This window comes from Mustelus asterias, chromosome 3, assembly GCF_964213995.1.
Source record: "Mustelus asterias chromosome 3, sMusAst1.hap1.1, whole genome shotgun sequence".
Taxonomy (NCBI): domain Eukaryota; kingdom Metazoa; phylum Chordata; class Chondrichthyes; order Carcharhiniformes; family Triakidae; genus Mustelus; species Mustelus asterias.
In genome coordinates this window covers 116661810-116686139 of record NC_135803.1, presented here as the reverse complement: position 1 = coordinate 116686139, position 24330 = coordinate 116661810, and the positions used below count along the sequence as shown (strand labels likewise).

The 24330-nt window shown below is 44.1% G+C and overlaps 1 protein-coding gene across 3 annotated transcripts in view; it reads right to left on the bottom strand.

The window, feature by feature from the left end:
* The window catches only part of LOC144491533 (FERM domain-containing protein 4B-like), a 325659-nt gene that overhangs the window by 43965 nt on the left and 257364 nt on the right, over positions 1-24330 (bottom strand). For all 3 annotated transcript variants that reach the window (XM_078209468.1, XM_078209467.1, XM_078209469.1), the window contains 3 exons: positions 22556-22621; positions 18893-18950; positions 14633-14719 (listed from right to left, as the gene is read on the bottom strand). In XM_078209468.1, the coding sequence (XP_078065594.1) occupies positions 14633-14719; positions 18893-18950; positions 22556-22621 (211 nt within the window). The remainder of the gene's footprint in view (positions 1-14632; positions 14720-18892; positions 18951-22555; positions 22622-24330) is intronic.

Genomic DNA, 24330 nt, shown 5'->3' with positions numbered 1-24330 from the left:
ATCTTGAAGAGGAGTTTTAAAGTCTGTAAGTGGAATATTGCTTGAATTGGAAGTAATAGAGATAGGCTAGTAGTTAAGAATTGTATCTCGTCAAGTTTAAGTATTATTGAAATGTTAAATCGATTCATTTTTAAGAGTTAAACTATTATTAAATAAAGTTTGTTTTGATGAAAGTTTCTTAGTTTGTCAATAGAATCACACCTGGAGTGAAATATCCTCACACAAATGCCAATAAAAGCAAATAGTTGGGGTCTAGTCTAACTTCGTAATATACCCTAACAATATATATCTGATTTTGTGCTGGTATAACAACATCTATTTAGGAGTAAATTACACACCAACTCCCAATGTCTGCATATGCGCAGTTAAATGCAGAAGACAGAAACTTGCTGCGTGATTTGTTCTGCTCCACCAGAAGCTTTGCTACACAGGAACAGTAATAGGCCATTCGGCCCATCGAGTCTACTCCACTATTCAATTAGACCACTTCGCCATATCCCCTGATTTCCTTAGTCTCCAGAAATCTACTGATTTCATTCGTGAACATGCTCAATGATTGAGATTCCACAACCCTCTGGGAGAGAGAATTCCAACATTCATCACTCTCTTGAATGACGGAATTCGTCCTCATCTCAGTCTTAAATGATCTACCACGTATCCTGAGATTATGTCCACTGGTTTCAGATTCACCAGCTGGGGAAACATCTGATCTACATTCACCCTGCCATGCTCTGTAAGAATGTTTTAAGTTTCAATGAGGTCACACCTCATTCTTTGGAATTCTAGGAATTGTGACCCAGGCCACAATCGAGCAGCCCCATTAGTCATGGGTACAAATCCTGTAATGGCCTCTAAATCTCACGAACAGAAGAAAAATGGAATTTGTGCTGGCGAGATCTGTTTGAGATGTTCTCTACCCTCTGCAGGTGATGTAACCAGGTTCATGCCCAGCGCGGGCATGAATCTAATTTCCATCAATTTTAATAAATTAGAATCCGATTACTAGGCCTGACACAAACATCTGCCCTCGACGTCTTCCCCCCCACCCCACAGTGGTGTGACATCACATTGGCTCAACTCTCTACTGGTTTTCAAAGACAATTTGGGGGGGGTGGGGGAAGGGGGGTGTTCCTCTTCTGCAAGTTGGGGGGGGGGAGGTGGGGGGTTGGTGTTTCCCTTATCCTGATATCTGGGGATGGCCTTACATTTAACTTTGAGAGCGGAGTGCCCCGAGCTCAGATTCCTGGCGTCACTGGTGTGTTTAGGCCCCATCACTCAGCTGGCTGAGAGATCCTTGCCAGCACTCTGCAATTGCAGAGAGTGCCATTTATTCAGGTGGCTGAGATGCTGGCGAGTTTCACGCAGTTTTTCCTCGTCTGATCCAACACTGTGCCATTTTGGGAAAATTCCATCCCCAGGTTCCTCATATGACAATCCTGCCATTCCAGCAATAAATCTAGTGAAGTTCCATTTCACTCCATCCATGGCCAGTATAGTTCCTTAGATATGGAAGCAAAACTGTGCACGATATTCCAGGTGAGGTCTCACCAAGGCTCTATATAACTGCAGCAAGACATCTTTACTCCTGTGTTGAAATCACCTTGCGATGAAAGGCAACATACCATTTGCTTGCTGCATCAGCATGCCAGCTTTGAACAAAGACATCCAGGGTCATCTGGGTCCAGGGTCAAAGGGTCATCTGGACTCGAAACGTCAGTCTTTTCTCTCCTTACAGATGCTGCCAGACCTGCTGAGATTTTCCAGCGTTTTCTCTTTTGGCTTCAAAGACATCTAGAACCCTTTGGATGATCACACTTCCAAACTCTCACCATTTACGAAATATTCTGCCCTTTTATTCATCAAAGTAAATAACTCATTCATATTACACATCATCTGCCATGTTCTAGTCCACTCACTTAACCTGCCCAAACTTCTTGAAGTCCCCTTGTATCCTCCTCACAACTTATGTTCCCACCCAATTTGGTGTCATCAGCTTTGGACTTAGCACTGATCCTCATGGAATCTACAAGTAACAGCCTGCCACCCTCAGAATGATCCACTTATCCCTATTCTCTGCTTTCCATCTGTTAACCAATCCATATTAGTATATTTCCCCCAATCCCACGCACACAGATTTTATTTACTAACCTGTGGGACTTTATCAAAAATCTTCCGAATATCCAAATACACCACATCCACTGGTTCTCCTTTATCTATGTTCCAAATAATATCCTCAAGAAACACCAACAAGTTTGTCAAACATGATTTCCCATTCATAAATCCATGTTGACTCTTCCTCACGTTACCATTCGTTTCTAAATGTCAAGTTATCACATCCTTTATAATAAATTCTAACATTTTCCCTATTACTGTCGTCAGACTAATAGATCTGTAGTTCTCCATTTGCCCTCTTCCTCCCTTTTTAAATAGCGGGGTTACATCTGCTACTTTCCAGTCTCTCTAGTCACCTCTTTCAACACACTGGAATGAAGTTCTTCTGGTTCAAGGGATTTATCAACTTCAATACAGTTACCTTTTCAAGCACTACTTCTTCAATATTACTCATTTCTTTTAATTCCTCAGTTACACAAGTCTATTCCTTGGTTGCTGAGTATTTTTGGGAGATTTTCTGTATCTTCTTCCGTGAAGAGAGATTCAAAGTAACTGTTTAGTTACACTCCGCGATTTCCCTGTCCTCCACTGTTAATTCCCCAGTCTCCCATTTGTCCTTTTCACGTACCGAAAGAAGCTTTAACAATTTTATGTTCCTTGTTGGTTTGCATTTGTTTTCTATTTCGTTTCCTTAATCGGTTTCTTGGTCCTCTCCTGTGCTGAGTTTTAAATTGCTCCTAATTCTCAGGTTTAGCACTTTTTCCAGGCATCCTTTTAAGCCATTTCCTTTGATTTAATGCAATCGTTTTGAATTAACCATGGTTGATTATCTTTCCCTTTGGTTGTTTGTGCCTTAGAGGAATGTATACCTATACTCATACCTTGCTGAGAGGTTTGGCATTGAAACACCTGATGAACTTTAAATTTGAGTACTCAAAAAGATTAGGACATTAGTGGCAAGGTAGCACAGCAGTTAGTACTGCTGCCTCACAGGGTTAGGGACTTGGGTTCAACTCCACACACCACTACCACCACCTGCCCATCCCCCCTGAAGTTGGAGCTCCAGGAACCCCTCCTCCCCTGGCCTAACTCCCAAAGTTCCAGGAATTAATCCTAGGCAGAATATTGCAGTACCACTTCTGGCCACTGGAGCACTGTACCTGGCTGGGTTGAAGAACAGTTGGCCAGTCCCGGGCTTCCTTCCAAAACCCATCCACTGCCCATCAATGCTCAAGTGAGTGTTAAATGGCAGTGGGAGTTCAATTCTACCACAATTATATTCTACTTAATGATGATGTTCTATTCCTCCTTGATATCTGTGCCTTTTAGTGCAGTAAATTACTTCATCCTCCTCTACCAACACTTCTCCTCTTTGGTTATCTTAGTTCCCCCTTCCTATTGCAGTGTAATCAGTACCTTCTCCAATAGTTTCTGCCCCTGTAAGGCTACCTCGGATATTCTCTATCACATATTTTCCTTACCCATGTACTACCTCTCAGCAAAAGCATCTTATGAACATGGGGCTTGCTTCCATATTTATGCCGATAACAGAATTTGTTTTTATTCATATGTGGGATGTAAGCGTCGCTGGTTGGCCAGCATTTATTGCTCATCCCTAGTTGCCCTTGGTGGGCAGTTGAGAGTCAACCACATTGCTGTGGCTCTGGAGTCACATGTAGGCCAGACTGGATGAGGACAGCAGATTTCCTTCCCTAAAGGACATTAGTGAACCAGGTGGGTTTTTCCAACAATCGACAATGGTTTCACGGTCAACAATAGATTCTTAATTCCAGATTTCTTTTTTATTGAATTCAAATTCCACATCTGCCGTGGCGGGATTCGAACCCTGGTCCCCAGAACATTAGCTGAGTTTCTGATTTAATAGTCTGGCGATAATGCCACTAAGCCATCGCCTCCCCAAATTTTCGATCTCTGTCACCATCCTGTCATGGCAATATCTGCCTATCGACATCAAGTGCTGGTAAAGGCACAATTTTGATAATTAAATTCGACAGAGTTGAAATTATTCTGTTATGGTCATACCAGAAACTTTACACATGGAGAACGACACCATCCTTCTTCCTGGCTCATTTTGGTTAAACATGACTGTGCAATATTTGCGCTATTATATTAACATCAGGTTATTCATCAACACAGCCCACGTCAATCTCTAAAAGTACCTCCTATATCCCTACATCTTTTCTGCTCGTCACCTCAAGACTTAATCCCTTCAATGCTCTTACACCACTCTGCAAATACCTCCTCCCCACACTTAGTGCTCTGTTCCGTGAAGCCTTATCACATACTACCCCACACATCTACCATACATCCTCACTAACATCGTCCATTGATCGATCAGCACTTCAATTTACAAATATTAATCATAGAAATCATAGAAACCCTACAGTCCAGAAAGAGGTCATTTGGCCCATCGAGTCTGCACCGACCACAATCCCACCCAGGCCCTATCTCCACATATTTTACCCGCTAATCCCTCTAACCTACGGATCCCAGGACACTAAGGGGCAATTTAGCATGGCCAATTAACCTAACCCGCACATCTTTGAACTGTGGGAGGAAACCGGAGCACCCGGAGGAAACCCACGCAGACACAGGAAGAACGTGCAAACTCCACACAGACAGTGACCCAAGCCGGGGATCGAACCCAGGTCCCTGGAGCTGTGAAGCAGCAGTGCTAACCACTGTGCTACCGTGCTGCCCCGTGTTAGCCAAGCTCTTGCAACAATGGTCTCCTCTGTCTTAACCCTCTGCCCGATTGGTGCCAGAGCCGTCAGCCATCTCAAGCCCAACTCTGTTGACTGGGCAGACTTTTCACATTCTACTCAAGAGTTCTCAGATCTCATCTACAATGCCTTGGAATATTTTGTGAAATATTAAGTGAAAGACATCGTCATCTATTGTTTGCTGCCAACAAATTCAATTCCTCCATACAAAACATTGCCCGTTGCATGGTCATCCAGGGTTCCAGAGGCCATAGCAATTAAGATGGAATAACTGGAGTCCATTTAAATAATGGGCTTGAACAGCAAAATTAATTAGTTTAAACAACGCAGAGTATGTATCCAGTAGCTAATGCTGAAAAATGTTATTTGTAAAGCTATTAGAAAGAAGTTCATAATCAAAACCCATTTTGAAATTGTATAGGAAAACCTACAGCACAAATCCCCACAACCTTTTCCTGTCTGCGTAGCTAAGCAGACAATTTTTCATTTTCATAATCATTCCTGTATTTCATAATTAGTGTTGACATGCTCAGTTTTGCAAAAGTGATATTAAAACACCCTTAAGCAAATGACAAATATTGCTATTAAATACTATATTCCCAGAACAGCATTTATTAGACATGCTTTACCTCATTATGGTTTCCATCATGCTTTATACACGATGTAGAGCAATGAATTCAACAGGAGCTTAGCACTTGTATTGGATACAATGATAAGTTCTCCAAGTAAATATGCATGCAGAAGTTTCTTGGAGATATGGCTCCCATTTGTTTAGAAAATTAATTAAGGAGTACTCCAAACCTAAAATGTGCACTCTGAACGACACTTTAACTTCCAGTTGAAAACATAATAGACAGCAAAGGCCGATAAGAGGATACTGTTTGTTTTAAATGGTAATTATCATGTAATTTAAAAAAACATTAGTTGGAATTTTGCCCAAGTTCGAATAACATTTGATATTGCTAAAACATACAATCTACCCAATATTTATTTAGAAGAGTAAGCTAAATGCTTTCTCCAGAATTTTCAATTGTACTAAATGAAAATACTAAATGGCATTTTAGCAGGGCCCATTAGTTTGCTTACAGGGAACATCTCTATATGTGGGTGTGTGTACACAAAGAGGGGGTGGAAAGAAGTGAGGGGTTGGAAGAGAAAGCACTTCAATTAACAAGTGCCACTATATAATTAGGAGGAAAATAAAATAGTCAAAGATCTCTTACTGATTGCATCTGTGCCTTTGTGAGAAAAGTGCAGACCAGGTGCTTCCCTACAGGGAGGGAGGAAAACATTGCAAGCCAAGAAAGAAAGACTGTGTTATGGTAGTGTGTTATTGTCTTTAGTCACTGCAGCTCAAACAAAAGCAACGGCTGATGTCCTCACAAGGCAGACTCAGTAGCTTAGGCACTATTCTCGAATTGACTGAGCTGCTGGGGGATCCACATAACCTTTGCACTGGATGAACATATGGAGTTGGCAAGAGGATTGGCCCAGGGAGTCTTACTGCAGCAACAATTTTGGAGTAACGCAAAAACAAAATGCTGGAAATCTGAAATAAAAACAGAATGTGCTGGAAAAACTCTGGTCTAGCAGCATCCGAGGACAGAGAGAATGGCTGGAATTTTCTGACCCCTCCTGCCGGTGGCATCGTCTGGTACCACCAAATTCAATGGACATTTGAATGGCTCATTGCGGGGGAACCTGCCAATGTTTTGAGTCAAACATGACTCTTCTTCTGAACACTTGGTTTTCATAACCTCTGTAGTATTTGCAATACTGATACACCACATTTTCATCCTACTGTGTGGATTTTGCTGCCTGTGAGGGACCTTAGCACCTATTGGAAAATGCATTCTTTCATTATTGCATGATAATTTCAGTGTAGTCCTTTGCATGTCCTTCAAAAGGAAATGTTTTACATTTGTTGGGAAGCTGTCCAATCACAAAAGTATATTTAATGCTTGATTTTACTACAGGACAAACTGAGGTCGAGCTGCTCACTGTTCAAGAGTTTTTAATCTGTTGCCGATTAGTACACTTCTCAGAAGAGAAATCCTGATGAACAGGCAGGGTATGTTTAAAAACATAAGTTTAAATTTTGCAGATAGGAATTTGATGTGTCTGCTCTTAACGGTTGTGGAGTAGCAGAATTCAGACACAAATGACATGAAAACAATGGAAGGGTAGACCATTGAGTACCGCAAAACAGTTCTTAAAAAATCTGATTGAGGCATGAAAATTCTTGCCAACATCAGCCCTTGTCTATTTTAGGCCTAACAAGCCTGTGCTTGATTTGGGGCCAGCAGCCTTCATATAATCATTGTTTGTAATTTGCGCAATGTGAGTGTTGGCAGGGTATACGAGCTGGACAGCATAAAAGTCAACTCAAGCCTGTCCTCATCTGGCATCATATAGTTTCCCGTGGGAGTTACTGGATAGCGATCAGAAATGTGAACACTTTTATAATTTTGTCTCCATTGCCCAGGAACGCAACAATTATCCTGGTTGAGATCAGATATCTCAGCAGAAGTTATGGTTGAACTAGCACACCACATGGCACAGTTAACTACAATGTGACTATTTTAACATGAACATAAATAAAATTGTGTATGTGTACATATACTTGCATAAAGACCATAGTCCAAGATGACCATTGGCTGACTGGTGGTAATTTAACCTGAGGATCGCCACACCTCAGGCGAGGAGCAAGGTTAAGAAGGCGGGGCCTTCATGAATAACCTCAGCCTGTACGGGAACTGAACCCATGTTGTTGGCATCTTTCCGCATCATGAACCAGCCATCTAGCCAACTGAGCTAATCCTCCCATTGATCTCAACCAGGGTAACAATAGATGGTCCTGGGCTATGGAGACTTAAGTCAGTGTTATTATAGGTTGAAGTTGTTGAATAAAAGTTTATTTAGCTGAAATAAAAGTAAGCTTTTGTGACAATAACACTCAGTTTTTTTTCTGTCTGGATTGTTTTGAATGGTCAGTTTGAGGGGCTGGCCCCATTGGCGGGTTTGTTTGCTGGGCAGTGCCTGCAAGAAAGGCACGTGCAGAGGACTGGACTACATGGGGCACATGTGGCCAGGGGTAGCTGGGTGGAGGGGATTGATGAATAACAAAAACACAGGGAAAATGAAGGTTATGGAAAAAGAAACAAAATGGAGTTAAGACCCAAATTTGTTGAACTCCATGTTGAGTCATGAAGGCTGTAAAGTGACTAAGATGAGGTACTGTTCCTCAAGCTAATATTGAGCTTCACTGGAACAGTGCAGTAAGAAGTCTCACAACACCAGGTTAAAGTCCAACAGGTTTATTTGGCAGCACAAGCTTTCTGAGCACTGCCCCTTCATCAGATGAAGGGGCAGTGCTCAGAGAGGGGGGAGGGGGAGGGGGAAGAGAGGGGGGGGAAAGGAGAGAGGAGGGGGGAAAGGAGAGAGGAGGGGGGAAAGGAGAGAGGAGGGGGAAAAGAAGAGAGGAGGGGGAAAAGAAGAGAGGAGGGGGGAAAGAAGAGAGGAGGGGGGAAAGAAGAGAGGAGGGGGGAAAGAAGAGAGGAGGGGGGAAAGAAGAGAGGAGGGGGGAAAGAAGAGAGGAGGGGGGAAAGAAGAGAGGAGGGGGGAAAGAAGAGAGGAGGGGGGAAAGAAGAGAGGAGGGGGGAAAGAAGAGAGGAGGGGGGAAAGAAGAGAGGAGGGGGGAAAGAAGAGAGGAGGGGGGAAAGAAGAGAGGAGGGGGGAAAGAAGAGAGGAGGGGGGAAAAGAAGAGAGGAGGGGGGGGGAAGGGAGGGGGGGGAGGGAGGGGGGGGAAGGGAGGGGGGGGGAAGGGAGGGGGGGGGAAGGGAGGGGGGGGAAGGGAGGGGGGGGAAGGGAGGGGGGGGAAGGGAGGAGGGGGGAAGGGAGGGGGGGGAAGGGAGGGGGGGGAAGGGAGGGGGGGGAAGGGAGGGGGGGGAATGGAGGAGGGGGAAGGGAGGGGGGGGAAGGGAGGGGGGGGAAGGGAGGGGGGGAGGGAGGGGGGAAGGGAGGGGGGGGAAGGGAGGGGGGGGAAGGGAGGGGGGGGGAAGGGAGGGGGGGGGAAGGGAGGGGGGGGGGAAGGGAGGGGGGGGGAAGGGAGGGGGGGGGAAGGGAGGGGGGGGGAAGGGAGGGGGGGGGAAGGGAGGGGGGGGAAGGGAGGGGGGGAAGGGAGGGGGGGAAGGGAGGGGGGGGAGGGAGGGGGGGGGAAGGGAGGGGGGGGGAAGGGAGGGGGGGGAAGGGAGGGGGGGGAAGGGAGGGGGGGGGAAGGGGGGGGGGGAGGGAGGGGGGGGGAAGGGAGGGGGGGGAAGGGAGGGGGGGGAAGGGAGGGGGGGGAAGGGAGGGGGGGGAAGGGAGGGGGGGGAAGGGAGGGGGGGGAAGGGAGGGGGGGGAAGGGAGGGGGGGAGGGGGGGGGAAGGGAGGGGGGGGAAGGGAGGGGGGGAAGGGAGGGGGGGGAAGGGAGGGGGGGGAAGGGAGGGGGGAAGGGAGGGGGGGAAGGGAGAGGGGGAAGGGAGAGGGGGAAGGGAGGGGGGAAGGGAGGGGGGGAAGGGAGGGGGGGAAGGGAGGGGGGGAAGGGAGGGGGGGAAGGGAGGGGTGGAAGGGAGGGGGGGAAGGGAGGGGGGGAAGGGAGGGGGGGAAGGGAGGGGGGGAAGGGAGGGGGGGAAGGGAGGGGGGGAAGGGAGGGGGGGAAGGGAGGGGGGGAAGGGAGGGGGGGAAGGGAGGGGGGGAAGGGAGGGGAAGGGGAGGGGGGGAAGGGAGGGGGGAAGGGAGGGGGGAAGGGAGGGAGGGAAGGGAGGGAGGGAAGGGAGGGAGGGGGGGGAAGGGGAGGGGGGAGAAGTGGGGGGAGAAGGGGGGGAGAAGGGGGGGGAGAAGGGGGGGGGAGAAGGGGGGGGAGAAGGGGGGGGAGAAGGGGGGGGAGAAGGGGGGGGAAGGGGAGGGGGGGGGCAGGGGAGGGGGGGGAGGGGAGGGGGGGGAAAGGGCGGGGGGGGAAGGGCAGGGGGGGAAGGGGAGGGGGGGGGGAAGGGGAGGGGGGGGAAGGGGAGGGGGGGGAGGGGGGGGGAAGGGAGGGGGGGAAGGGAGGGGGGAAGGGAGGGGGGAAGGGAGGGGGGAAGGGAGGGGGGAAGGGAGGAGGGAAGGGAGGGGGGAAGGGAGGGGGAAGGGAGGGGGGAAGGGAGGGGGGAAGGGAGGGGGGAAGGGAGGGGGGAAGGGAGGGGGGAAGGGAGGGGGGAAGGGAGGGGGGAAGGGAGGGGGAAGGGAGGGGGGAAGGGAGGGGGGGAAGGGAGGGGGGAAGGGAGGGGGGAAGGGAGGGGGGAAGGGAGGGGGGAAGGGAGGGGGGAAGGGAGGGGGAAGGGAGGGGGAAGGGAGGGGGAAGGGAGGGGGAAGGGAGGGGGAAGGGAGGGGGAAGGGAGGGGGAAGGGAGGGGGAAGGGAGGGGGAAGGGAGGGGGAAGGGAGGGGGAAGGGAGGGGGAAGGGAGGGGGAAGAGAAGAGGGGGGAGAGAAGAGGGGGGAGAGAGAAGAGAGGGGGGGGAGAGAAGAGAGGGGGGGGAGAGAAGAGAGGGGGGGGGAGAGAAGAGGGGGGGGGGGGGGAGAGAAGAGAGGGGGGGGAGAGAAGAGGGGGGGGGGGGGAAGAGCAGAGCGTGGGGGCGGGGGGGGGAACTCCACCCCATCGACAAGGGAAATGAGCAATGGACAACAAATGCTGGTCTTGCCAATGACCCCCACATCCAATGAAAAGAATAAGAGTTCACATCATCAAGAAAATACACTGCGTACTTCCTTTTGTTGGTTGCACATCCTGCCGACTGTAATGAATTGGATGTAATTGGAGGATTTCTTTTCAGTTGTGGTCCTGGTTCATACACGATTCATCAGAGGGGTATTATGAATGGATTTTGCTTCAAAACCACATCAAAATAATCTGGATCCAAATATTTACTGAAAACTTGCCATCGGTTACCCTTTGATGATTGAATATCCAACCCTTCATCTATTGACATTTTCTTAGTCTATCTCCACTGATCTTTAATTAAACCCGGGTGTGTTCTGCACTGCTAAATTTGATTCCAAGAAACTTGATTTTCTCTTTTCAATCAACCAGTTTCCCTTCTTTTAATAAAGACCAAATTTGTTTAAGAGTTGAACACTCTTTCCATATTTGACGATCTTTTTCTAACGAGTCTCTCAATCCTGGACAAGAGAAAAGAAAATCAATAGGCTATCCTGTTCTGATGAACAGCTGCCAATCTATTTCTTTTTGTTTCAACTTGGCTTTTACTCTCCATTTTATAAGTATCATAAGGTGGTACTTTCCCTTTGCACTTTCTGCTCGTGCATAGAACATGGAATCCCTATTATGCAGAAGGAGGCCATTGGCCTACCGTGTCCCCTAATTCCAAAAATACTGCCCTCCATGATGAGCCTCGTCACCCACCTTTGCTGTTGAAATTAAGATTTGTTGCAATCGATCTTCTTTGGGATATTAAATTTGTTAATGTTTTCTTCCCTTGTTTACACAACCCAGAAATGATGGGCGGGGTTTTACGGCCGCGCTCGTCCCAAAACCGTAAAGTCCCACTCGAGATCAATGGGCCTTTCTATGCCTGCCGCTTGCCCGCTTCGATTCCTGTGGTGGGTGGGATGGTAAAATTTGCCCCGGTGTCACCTTTTAAAAAAAGACTTAATTAGTCCTTTGGCCTACTCTTTTCAACCTTAGTGGTGTGTTGCTTTATGAATCTTAACCCCTATCAAGGTTTTTCAATTTCTTTAAATATTTTATGAGATTTATAGCAGCAAATTAATCCAAATATTAAACTTGATCAGGAATGGAATGAATCATTTTCATGTACCTTTACATAAATATACAAATTCCTTTAAAAGACACGCCCTTATTCAATATGTGAGTTGATATGATTAGATTGTACTATATAATGGAACATGAACCTGAATTCATAAATTTTACTTTCAAGTAACATTGCAAAAATCCTTTGCAAGAACAACAATTTTGTCAATTGTAAAATTCAAATTTTCTTTTCTGATCAAAAGTAGTCAAATTATTTTAATCCAATTTCATTCAAAGCTTATTTTTCATCACAGATAATCATTCTTTCTCATTTAGGAACATGGTTCTCTGAACATTTCTATTATCCACCTAACCTGCACATCTTTGGACTATGAGAGGAAACCGGAGCACCCGAAGGAAACCCACGCAGACATGGGGAGAACATGCAAACAGTTACCCAACAGGGAGAATTGAATCCGGGTCCCTGGCACTGTGGGGCAGCAATGCTAACCACTGTAGCAGCCCACAAAACAGGGCTGGGGAAGACACCAAACATGTGGGCCAGTGACACCCACATCCCATGAATGAATAATGAAGTTCCAATGAGCTTGACAATTCATGTATTTGAGCACATTGATGCCTAATTTTAACAATTACAAAGGATACCTCACCTTCCCAGAGGGCACATGACCTCCCACAAAGTTTCCCGGGACCAGGTCAAAATGGGTACCTTCCCTTTCCAAAAGGGCACTCTGGCTATCCAAACAAATCTAGAAAGTTCAGACCTGCCCTTCCCAGGTCTAATCTGCACACATTGGGCTTCTTGTTCCAAGGCTACCAAAATCTCACCTGAGTGGAGGCAGCTAATGATTTAAGTGGCCAAATGCCTCCATAAAGTGCACAAGTGCAAAACCCCATTCCCACTCCTGCAAAAATGGGAAATGCCAGGTTCAGGTACTCAATGACACTAAATAAGCTCATAACGAGCATGTCCAGAATGACAATTCAAAAAATAACACACTGAAGAAAGGAGCCTTCAGTTGCATTAATCAAAACATCACCATTAATGTAATTTTTCAAATCACAACTTTCCATGTGACACATATGTTTACCCCTTTATTACACTGAACAATATATGTTTCTTTTGGGCACACTGTTGTATACTCAATTATATTGCTTCACATTTTTGAATTGATGAGCTTACATGAGAGCCTTGTCTCATTACTTTCAATTAACTATACAAATAAAGATGAATGAGATTGCCCAAGGAGAGCTCACCAGTTTGATTCCTGGATTGCCAAGGCAACAATTTCTATACCCTTCTAATCCAGGTCCCGTCTTATTTTCATATGAACAAACATTGTGAAAGCTCTCCATTGTTACAGCGGATTTCATAATTACGTTCTTGCTGATCTTTTGATCGGGAACCCAGTAATTTTAATGTTGCTGCACTGTGCACCCCATGCCTAAAAAGTCACTCAACATGCTTTTTGAAATGTAAGTGTAAAAATGTTTAAGTAGCATTTTAAAATTCTAAGTAACAGCATGTAACATAACACCAGGAAAAGACTGCAGTCCACTTGTAATGTGGAACCTTATATCAATGCAGAAGTGATGATAAATCGTGATAGGACTAGTCTTCAAATGGAGGCAAACATTACAATGCTGCAGTTGGTGCATTATAAATTACAAGCTCAACTAATCCTGACAGCACAGGCAACTAAAGAAAGGGCTGACATCATCTACATGATTAGAGCTTCCATTCTTTTTGTACAGTTGTGAAGTAGTTCTACTGCCACTCATTTGCACAGTGCTGACTGAACACTAGAAAGCAGCATTGAAAAGGAAAAAGATTTAAAATCTTTTCGAAACTACTGTGCGCATGAATGTTACCGTTATTAGTAACACCATTCTTCTCCCCTACTCTTCACCATTTCCTTCAAATGATAGTGTGCAATTATACGACTTTAAACATAGAAAAATGTCCCAAGGTTCTTCACCAAGGCATAATCAGTAATGGACGCTGAGCCAAAAGGGGTGATATTAGGAGAGGCAACAAGAAGCCTGACAAAGTGATGTTCTTTTTAAGGAAATGAAGGGTTTAGGGCAGGCTTTACAGTGTAGGGTGAAGATGCACAGAGGATAGAGTTGGCAGAACAGTGCGTTTGAGGTGTAGCATTGAAGGGCTGCATAGGATTACAGGGATAAGCAGGAACAGCCCCTTTAAGTTATTGAAATAAAAAGATGAAGGTGCTGCGGTACTGGGTCCAGTTTAGGTCACTGTTCTCTATGATCAGGAACAATGTTTCACTTTTTCTCTCCCCATCCAGGTTCAGAGGTCAAACAATGGCACAAACCATGTGATCTGGTTTCTGTCCCGAATAAAAGCAAATTACTGTGGATGCTGGAATCTGAAACCAAAAGAGAAAATGCTGGAAATCTCAGCACGTCTGGCAGCATCTGTAAGGAAAGAAAAGAACTGACGTTTCAAGTCCAGGTGACCCTTTGTCAAAGCTAAAAGGATTCAGTGCAAGATTCCAGCATCCGCAGTAATTTGCTTTTAACAAGTGTTTAACTTGTTGCCACTTCTCTTCCAGGAACGCCTACCCTGAAGAAGTACTGCTCTTCTCTCCCCTTTAGCTTTGACAAAGGGTAATCTGGACTCAAAACGTCAGCTCTTTTCTCTCCTTGCAGATGCTGCCAGAGCTGCTGAGGTTTTCCAGCATTTTCTCTTTTGGTTTATCTTCTATCCTGAGTTGAACATTACATCATTTCATTTTGAATTGTTGTCACAACAGAGTACACATCATGTGTTTCATTGAAAACAGTTTACCTGGCACTTTTACAGGCAGACAGTGTCCTTTTGAGATCCAACAAATATTGAGAACAAAGGCTTTTAAAATTATTCAACTTTAGTTAGATGTTTTTGGACTTGTTTCTGTATCAAACCATTTGTGCACTTGAGGGTGAAACAACTGATATTTTTTACCTTTCTGGGTTTGACTTTATCATGGAAGTCGTATTGTCCAATTCCTTTACAACCAATTCCAAGCCACCAGGGAATTCCTTGCTTATCCTGGAAGGTAAAAGTAAACAAGTAATATTTTAAAATGTGGTTTTAAAATAGCTTATTAAGTAGCTGTCTACATAACTCAACAGTAATTTTTGCTGAGTCATATCAAACATTATAAACAGATGTTTTCCTTATAGTGATATACTTTTCCGAGGCTTAAGTATAAAAATTCACATCAATAAAGCACAAAAAATGTTTTGCTTGCAAGGATGTACATTACTCGGTACCCCACATCTTACTACAGTAAATTTTATTAAAAACAAAACATGTTTGATATTACTACTCAGCTGATCTGCCCATTTGCATTAGCACAGAGCAGAAATGGTCCAGTGGCTGGGTGCTGTGGTTAGATTCTGACCTTTCACCTCTAGGGTCAGTGTTCCAAATCAAACTAGTGCGAGGAGATCAAAGTCCCCTCTACAGGGGGTCTCAGTGAAATGACTTTTGGCAATTTTAACCAGTTGCTAACGGCCATGGACCCAGTCAAGGACACTGCTGTTGGGGTTGAGTACTGTCTGCATCTGGCTGAATTAAGCTTGAACTGAGAATACTTGACACAAACTCAGTACCTGAATTCCATCCCCCCATTTCCACCCAAGTTCTGATATCCTTCATCTTGAGAAGACATTGAGAAAAAAATGAAATTATAGACTGCTTAATGTGCACAATATAGGCTTGTAGATGATACATGGCCCTGTAGTTACTTAGTCACTTCCTGACAAATCACTGTTTGGTATTTACATGAAAACTCTGGTCACACTTCAATGTTTTTGTAAATACTTCAAAACCTGAGAAAACTCCGCTACACCTGACCTTTTGGCTTTCATTTTTCCAATACTCCAATTTGGAGTTGGCCATCAAAAAGTTGCATTTATAGCGAGTTATACAACAAATATTTTCTAACTAACTGAAACATTCCAGAAAGTTATTGACTAATCTGTCTTATTTACTTGGACACTCTTGGTAACTTTTCCCCTCCCCAAGTTTGGATGGTTGCAGTCATTTACACAAGCAAGCTATTCAATGCAAGTGCATATTTAAATATTGATAATTACGGTTTTAAATCATGAGTCAATCTACAGGACACATAATGAAACACACCCGAATTCGAATGCGATATAAGAAAAAGTTGAGCTCTCATGATCTCAGTTTTTACTTTCTATAAAAAGCCATTCAATAAATCCAAATATATACCCAAGGAAACTCTTCGAGCATAAGCAAGTCCACAGTTGATCTACAGATAGGCAGTTGAATTTCCTTGTTTTGGGCAAGTATTTTGAGATTGGGTAGAGATTAGTTCTAGTCAGAACAGACAAAAAAATGGGAGCAAACAAAATTTTGTTTTCATTCATACAAAAGAGCAAAAACAAAATCGATTGGATATGGTTATAATTTAAAACTGTTCAGGAAAGTCTAACGTCACTTCCTTGATATGTCTCAGTAAAGTCACCATAGTCCCCAGATGGCCATAGGCTGTGACTGGTGGTGATTTAACCTGAGGATCACCACACCTCAGGCAAAGGGCAAGGTTGAGAAGGTGGTCTGTCTCATTATACCATCATAGGCTATTGCCATTTTAAAACCATCTTCGGTAGTTAGCTGATTATTACAGTTAATCAAATCAGGGGTGAACAATTAATATGTAAAGTAAAAAACATTTTGAAACGCCCATTTTGAAAGTGGGCGATTCTCCCAAACAAAATGAGTGTCGAATTCATGTAAAAACTGGGGTAAATCACGCTGTTTTTTCACGGGAGTTTCAAAATGGATCTCCCACACTCTGTGCACTGCTGTGTGCCTCAACGTGAATCATGCTGAAAATCACTGGGCGGGGCCTATTCCCGCTTCAGAGACCAGCAGCATAGCACTGAACGGGCCACTGCACATGCACTGATCTGTGAGAGTGGCAATCCGCATATGTGCAGTTACTTCCACTCGATCGCTGGCCAGCCCTGCGACCCCCACAATGCTGGTCGTGCGACCTCCTCCCCGCCCCCCCCCCCCCCCGCCCCCCCCAATCGCTGGCCCCACGAACATGTCCGACCCCTGCAGTCCCAACCCCCACCACCAGCAGCCCTGACCACACCCCCCCCCCCAACCCCACCCCGCATGGCCAGCCCCAATCGCTGGCCTCCTTCCCTCTGGCACTCCTTCCCTCTGGCCCAATTGCAGAGTGGCAGCAGGACCCCCCACCCCACCAATCGCCCGCCCTCTTAGAGGCCCTGCCCCCATTAGGCCTCACCCCCTTGGCACTACTTGATGCCTGGTCGGAAGTGCTAAGATGCCCCCTAGGCATTGGTACTTTGCCCCTTGGGCAGTGCGCTGGCACTGCTAAGGTGGCAATGCACAGGGGGCACCCCCTGCCCCCCCGACCCTCTGGGGGGGCCTCAATGGCCTCCCTTTCACTCCAGCGGGTTGGGCCACCAGCTCCCTCCGGATATAGTAAACCCCGCTGGAGTGAACCACTCCTGGCGGGGGGGAGGGGAACTAGCGGGCACGGAGACTTCAGTCTGCAAAATGGCCTCCGCTTGAGTCTCCCAGCGCTACAAAAGCAGCACAGCGGGACTGGAAGAAACACCCCCAGAATGATTGCATTCCATGTTCTTTTAAATTAAAATATGGAACCCTCAAATATCTATCTTTCAATCAATGTGGAATAAAATATTTCACGAGTATTTAATTTTATTGAGGATTTATCATACTGTGATTCAGAATGCCTGAAAAAGTTGCATCAATTCACATCACCATTTCAATTACATCACCTTTCTTTTCATAATTACTACACTAGTTGAACTTTACATCAACTACAACTTTGACAGTAATTACCCTGCATTTGCTGCTACTCGAGACAGAGCACACCTACATGCCACACATTTCAGTAAATTGGTTAAAAAAAATAATAACCCTGTAGCAAAATCTACTTATTTTTAAACAGATCAGTTAATAACATCTCAGGGTGACTTTAAGTCCCACTTTACAGCATTTAACACGAGCAATATAAATAGAGTGCGGTAAGGAAACAATTTTGGTTATTTTTATGTGTTCGCATGAAGGAACATAGATTGTAGGAAGTTTATTAGTAGATTATGATCAGAGTTTATTTTTTTACAGATGCCTATTTTAGGAATTACCCTGATTTTTTTCAAAACCAATGACTTGGGTAGCATGCCACCAAATCTTTAAAGAAAAAGGTGCCAGCTTCAGCTCCTGATCTGCACAGTGATAACTCATTTTCATCAGAGCATCAGTGGCCCTGCTACTTTCAGCCTCAACTTCCTAGGGTTGGGACTCCTGATCCCAAATACTGTCAGTGACGATTGGTGTTAGTGCCTATGGGAACATTGGACTTGCTATGATGCTTCATATATTTGGATAACTCACACACACATCTAGATTGGCTACTTCTATTTATTATAATAGCAATTAAGAACGCAAAAAAACTACAAAGGGTCCATCACGCAAACCGGCCTCCCACCCATTGTCTCTGTCTACACTTCCCACTGCCTCGGAAAAGCAGCCAGCATAATTAAGGACCCCATGGGACATACTCGCTTCCACTTTCTACCATCGGGAAAAAGATACAAAAGTCTGAAATCACATACCAGCAGACTCGAGAACAGCTTGTTCCCTGCTGCTGTCAGACTTTTGAATGGACCCACCTCGCACTAAGTTGATCTTTCTCTACACCCTAGCTATGACTGCAAACACTACATTCTGCACTCTCTCCTTTCCTTCTCTATGAATGGTATGCTTTGTCTGTGTAGCGCGCAAGAAACAATACTTCTCACTTTATGCCAATACATGTGACAATAATAAATCAAATCAAATGGCATGCCAAGGTGGTAACAGACTATATAAATGCTTACTTTTCTAAGGTATGAATGAACTACCAGTGCCTGTGGAGCTGTAATCCAATTTGTGTTATTGCAGAAAGGAGAGGAAACAAGGGAGGAAAAAAAAGAGAACTTGAAAAAAAAAACAAATGTTTCATGTGCAGAGAAATCAAATGAGGAAATACCATCTCGGGGGGGATGGGGAAGAAACAGAAAACCACAGGTTCACAATAAGAAATTATTAAATGAAAACGGCTTTCTTCAAAATAAAATCACACTGTTGATGAGAAACTGTGAACATAAAAGAGATCACAGTGCCAAACAATCACATTTAATGACGAACCTTTACTCCATAGTAATGAATTCCATAGGTAGGAAGAGCTTCCACCACAGTCATATAACTGAAAAAGGAAATATAGTTAGTTAAGTATAGCGCTAACGTGTTTCTCTTATAAGTTTTGTTTATTCTAAAAGAAACCATCAACTCAATTAGTAACATTACTGCTTGCTAATTAGATGCCTTTATTTTAAAATTCAAACTTTGTTTTCAAATACCTCCATGGGCCTTGCCCCTCCCTATCTCTGTAATCTCCTCCAGCCCCATAATCTTCCAAGATATCTGCGCTCATCTGCTTCTGGCCTCTTGAGCAACTCAATTTTAATTGCTCCATCATGTTGATTGTGGCTTTAAATGTCTCGACCCTAAACTCTAGGATTCTCTCCCTAAATCTCTTAGACTCGATTTCTTCCTTTAAGATGCTCCTTAAAACCGACCTCTTTGACCAAGCTTTTGGCCATCTGCTCTATTATTGCCTTATAGTGTCTCATTTATAACACTGAAATGCTTTGGGACATATTATTGCTTTAAAGGTTATTCCTTTTGGAGGAGGGAAAAATGACAGCTTAAAGTATGCCTTTATACAAAGAACGCTCAAAGGTTTATTTAGTGGAATGTGAATTTAGATACTTCATTTTCTAAATCAGTTGAACCTGTTCCATGTTCAGGTTTTGTGTGTCATGGAAATAATAGTTCTATTGAAACTGCAATAATAATTATTTACAAAATCAATCTTAAGAACCTCCATTTGTTATGAATAAGAATTAAACAATAGACGTTTCTGATGTTTTATTTTGCTCTTTAAAAGAACAGGTATGAAATTAGTTCATCTGATTTGTAATGTGGATAGGAGAAGCAGGAATGCCACCCACAGTCTTATTGTGATTACAAGCTTGGCTGCAGTGCATTCATTTGGCAAACTTCTGAACCATTATATCATTTTACTGGTAGGCATAAAGTGCAATTCTGTCAAATCTTGTGGTTCCACCGAGGTCGCCTTCAGCTTGAGTCAGGAGGATTCTGCCTCATCAGGCTTCTCTGCACGGTTTACTTCAAAGGGTTTTTACATAAGATTCTCTGCCCAGGGTCGATAAATAGTGTGCAGAATGTAGGTGATGAGTTTCAATTTGTTGCGCTAGTTACTTACGCCAGTCAAGCAGCAAGACATTTTATCCTGAAGTCAGATTGCAAGAAGGTCGCACTGCATGGGTTTTGCCAGATGACTTAATGTAATTAGCAGCATGGAAATAAATGAGGAATTGACTACCAAAGCAAGGTGACCAGTGAACTGTAAAGCTTTGATTTGCCTGGTCCAGCTACGGAATTTATTATCCACAAGAGAGTTTTATTTTATAACGTTGGTACAGTCTTGTGATTTCAATGGTTTGTTAATGCATATGAACATAATAGGAGCAGGACTAGACCATAGAGCACCTGAAAACTGCTCTGCCATTCAATGCAATCACGACTGATTTCACTTAATTTCACTGCCTTAAGTTCACTTCCCTGCTTGCTCCCCATGTCCACTGATTCCCAAAGACACTAAAAATCTCTCAGCCAAACAAATTTCAATGATGGGGACCATCCACATCCCTCTGCAGTAGACAATTCCAACAATTGACAATCGTCTGAAAGAAGAAATCACTTCTCATCCCAGTCCTGAATGAGTGACCCACATCCTGAGATTGTACCACAACCAGAGAAATCAACCTCTCAGTGTCTATCCTGTCAAGTCCTCTCTGAATCTTGTATGTTTCAATGAGATCCCCTCTCATTCTTCTAAAATCCAATGTACTCAGCTTCACATCATAGGACAACCCTCTTATCCAAGAGACCGATCTTGTGCACCATTGCTATAATATGCTAGCATGGATGGAGGATTGGCTCTACCCCCATGCAAATACATCTTCCTTTAGACAGAGACACCAAATCTGCACACAATTCTTCAGGTGAAGATCCACCAAAACCCAATCCTGTAGCAAGACTTGCTTGTACTGTACTCTAAAGCCCTTTCAATAATGGCCAACATGCCATTTTGCCTCCTAATTGCTTGTTGTTCCTGTCTGCTAATTTTCTGTGCTCCTTGTACCAGTCCACACAAGTCTGTCTGAACATCAACATTTGCAAGTTTCGTACCTTGGAAAAATATTCTGGTTTCTCTTTTTGACTAAACTGAATAATCTCACACTTTCTCCACGTTATTCTCCATTTCACATTTCCCCATATTATACTTCCTCTCACACTTGTCCAAATTATGCTCCTTGTCACTCAATCACTTAGCCTGTCTATATCTCTTTACAGCCTTTCTGTGTCCACCTCCTAGCTTCATATTCTCAGCAAACATAGCTGCATTACTCTTTGCCTCTTCATCCAAGTCAATGATATAAATTGTCAATAGCTGAGGCCCCAGCACAGATCTTCGCACAACCTCACCAGTTTCAACCTGCCAATCTGAAAATGTGTTTATCTTTACTCAATGGCTCCCTGTCCATGTTGGTGCCAATCCTCTATCCAAGCTAATATATTACACCCAATTCCCTGAGCCCTTATCGTTTTTTGTGGGGAGTCTTATTGAAAGTCTTTTGGAAATCAAAGTATACTACTGGCTCCCATTTATGTATTCTACTTATACATCCCCCCCCAAAACTGCTAAAAACATTTTCCTTTCCATAAAGCTGTACCGTGCTCGCCCCAAGGCCGGAAAATCCTGCCCAAGGTCAACGGACCATTGCATGGTCAGTGTCCTGCCCACTACGATTCCCGTGGCTGGCAGGATGGGAAAATTCCAAATGTTTGTTCAAAATCTCTGCCATATTCTCATATCCCCGAGATATTTTCTCCTTTTGCTGCCGCTAAAGGACTAACATTTACTTTAGCTACTCTTCTCTCCTTTACATACTTGTAAAAGTTCTTCCAAACTTTCTTTATATTTCTAGCTAGTTTACTCTTCATATTCTATTTCTCCCTATCAACTTTTTCGCCACTTTTTGCTGGTTTCTAAAATTCTCCCAATCCTCAAGCTTTCTTCGCAACATTATAAGCCTCTCCATTGAATCTAACCAAGTGCGACCCTTAACATCTCCAGGAAGCTTTTGTCCTGATGAGTGTAAGACGAAAAGCTTTGGCAACTTGTCTCTTTGCAGAATTAGAGCTTGCCAACTTCTACTCCTGTGCTTTCAATCATCTATGTAACTTCATACTCATTTTGAGTCAGTTAACACACATGCAGAAATCCTCTCTCCGTCCATCCCTAATGTCTCTCCCATTCTGTTCAGAAGTGCAAACCTCAGTGGTTTAATCACATCAGCCTAAACAGAGTGTTAATAGGATATTCAAATGTGGTGGACATCACAAGTGAGCCTGATAGCTACTCTTTCATTTGCCATCAGGGTCAATGGTTAAAAGCATGGATCCTGTTTGCCATTTCTCCATCCTAGCTCCAGGAACACCACGCCTTGCTGAAGCACCCCAGTTGAGGTCAGCAAACTCAGAAGGAGTGAGAATGAGACTTGGGATTGTCTGCACTGCATGGCTTGGTCAATTATTGCTGCCTTTACCCACCATGAAATTGGAGAGCTTTTGCTGAAGTGTTATCTTATCAAGTTAATTATTCTTTATTCTCCTTGAGTTGTCAACAATCGGCGGACTGAGCAACAGGTATGTACTTACTTGACAATTGCTTGTCCTCTGCTGCGACCTTTTAGTTTTTTGTAATGGTTGATCACTCGATCTTCACTGCAAGCACAAACAAAACATTTTCGTTCAGTCCAAAAGGAAACTTCCAATCAACACAGTTTGTTTAGCCATGGAGCCACTCATTATGTGCAGTTTGTCTAATTTGTTTAGTTAATGAAAGCAACTCATCTGTTCTGCTCAAAGTGGCTGCCCTACACAGCCATGCAGAAAATTCTGTCTAGTCCAGTGCCACAAATTTATCTGGCTTGCTTGCATCTTTGATTCTTAAACCATCACAAAAGAGCTTTTTGTTGCTGATTAACCAAGCTCACCCAAGTATAGTTTTATACACGATTAATCCAATGTACAATACTTGCTGCCTGTGAGATATTTTTAGACAAGCATTTAGATTGTAGCAACGTCAAAGAACATGTAACTGTATGGAACCTTTCATGGCCCAAGGCTATTCCAAAAATGCTTTAAAGTTAATGAAATAGTTTTGAAGTGTTGTAAAGTAGGGGGATTTGAAGATTCAAACCAATAGTAAAAGCTATTTTGGAATTTGAAAATTTGGATGATGGCATTTTCAATTAAGAACTGCGAGGAATCTTGAATAAATAGCTACACAGAGTAGTGAACTTGTATACTACACCTGACTGCACTGGAACAATAGACTTTCTGTTACTAATACTTCAGTTGAGTATTCCATGGCAGCAATGAATCAACTACTCTATTCATCAACCCAAAAGATCACCCATTAGTAGTGGAGCTAATTTATGCAGATACAAGAGTTTGAATGTAAGGCATGGACAAGTTAAATTGCCATCTTATTCTTCTCAATGGCCTAGGAAGTAAAGGTACATCAAGTGTAGGCCAAAAGCGAAAGCTCCTGTTCATGTCAGAGGTTTAAAGACAAGTGATAAAAGTGTAATCTGCTAATTTAGTTGATCATAGCCTGAGCAGCAGTTGCAATTCAATCATCGCCATGAGTGCTGGAAGTATGGGAATAAAGAGTAATTGAATAAACCAGGATTCACACACCGCACTGCTATCCATTGACACACACACCACCCCCCCCCCCCCCCCCGCCCCCACTGGAATTTGAGTTTGCGGACATCAGAAGGACACAGTTATGGCCTCCACCACAATACCATCAATTGTTAAATCAAGCCAGAGAAAAATGTTTTAATCCCTACTTGGGGCACTATGTTCTGGAATATCTTTGAGATTTGATGTGATCCCCAAATAATCCTGAGCAGGGAAACCGAATTTTAAAATTGTAGGTGGAATCTGGTGGCCATTCATGCCAGCAAAGTTTTCTGGTCACACTGCAGTGAACGTGGATTTGGCTGAGCGCCAAATTCGCCATCCTCACTTGCAGTGGTGCCGGGATGTGAACGGCCTGAAAATCCCAGCCATAGATTTGATAGCAGAGACACAATGGGCCAAATAGCTTGGACAAATAACCTGCTAACATATTCTCATTATAGAGTCACGCAAAGAATGCTGCTTCAATTATGGGATTGCAAGCATCTCGAGCACACCATCCTTAAGTTCTTATCATCAGTGGAGGAAGTGATTTTTTTTCTGTTAGTGCAATAACCTTTACTAAAGTGAGTAAGATTTGTGTGTCACCATGATCACTACATGTAGAAATTACAGTGCAAACTATAGATGAACTGGGATATGACACAGCACTATCATAGTCAGCTACTCAACACAGTCGGTTATGGGTAAAAAAAACTGGAAGACTACTTCAAAAAATGGAA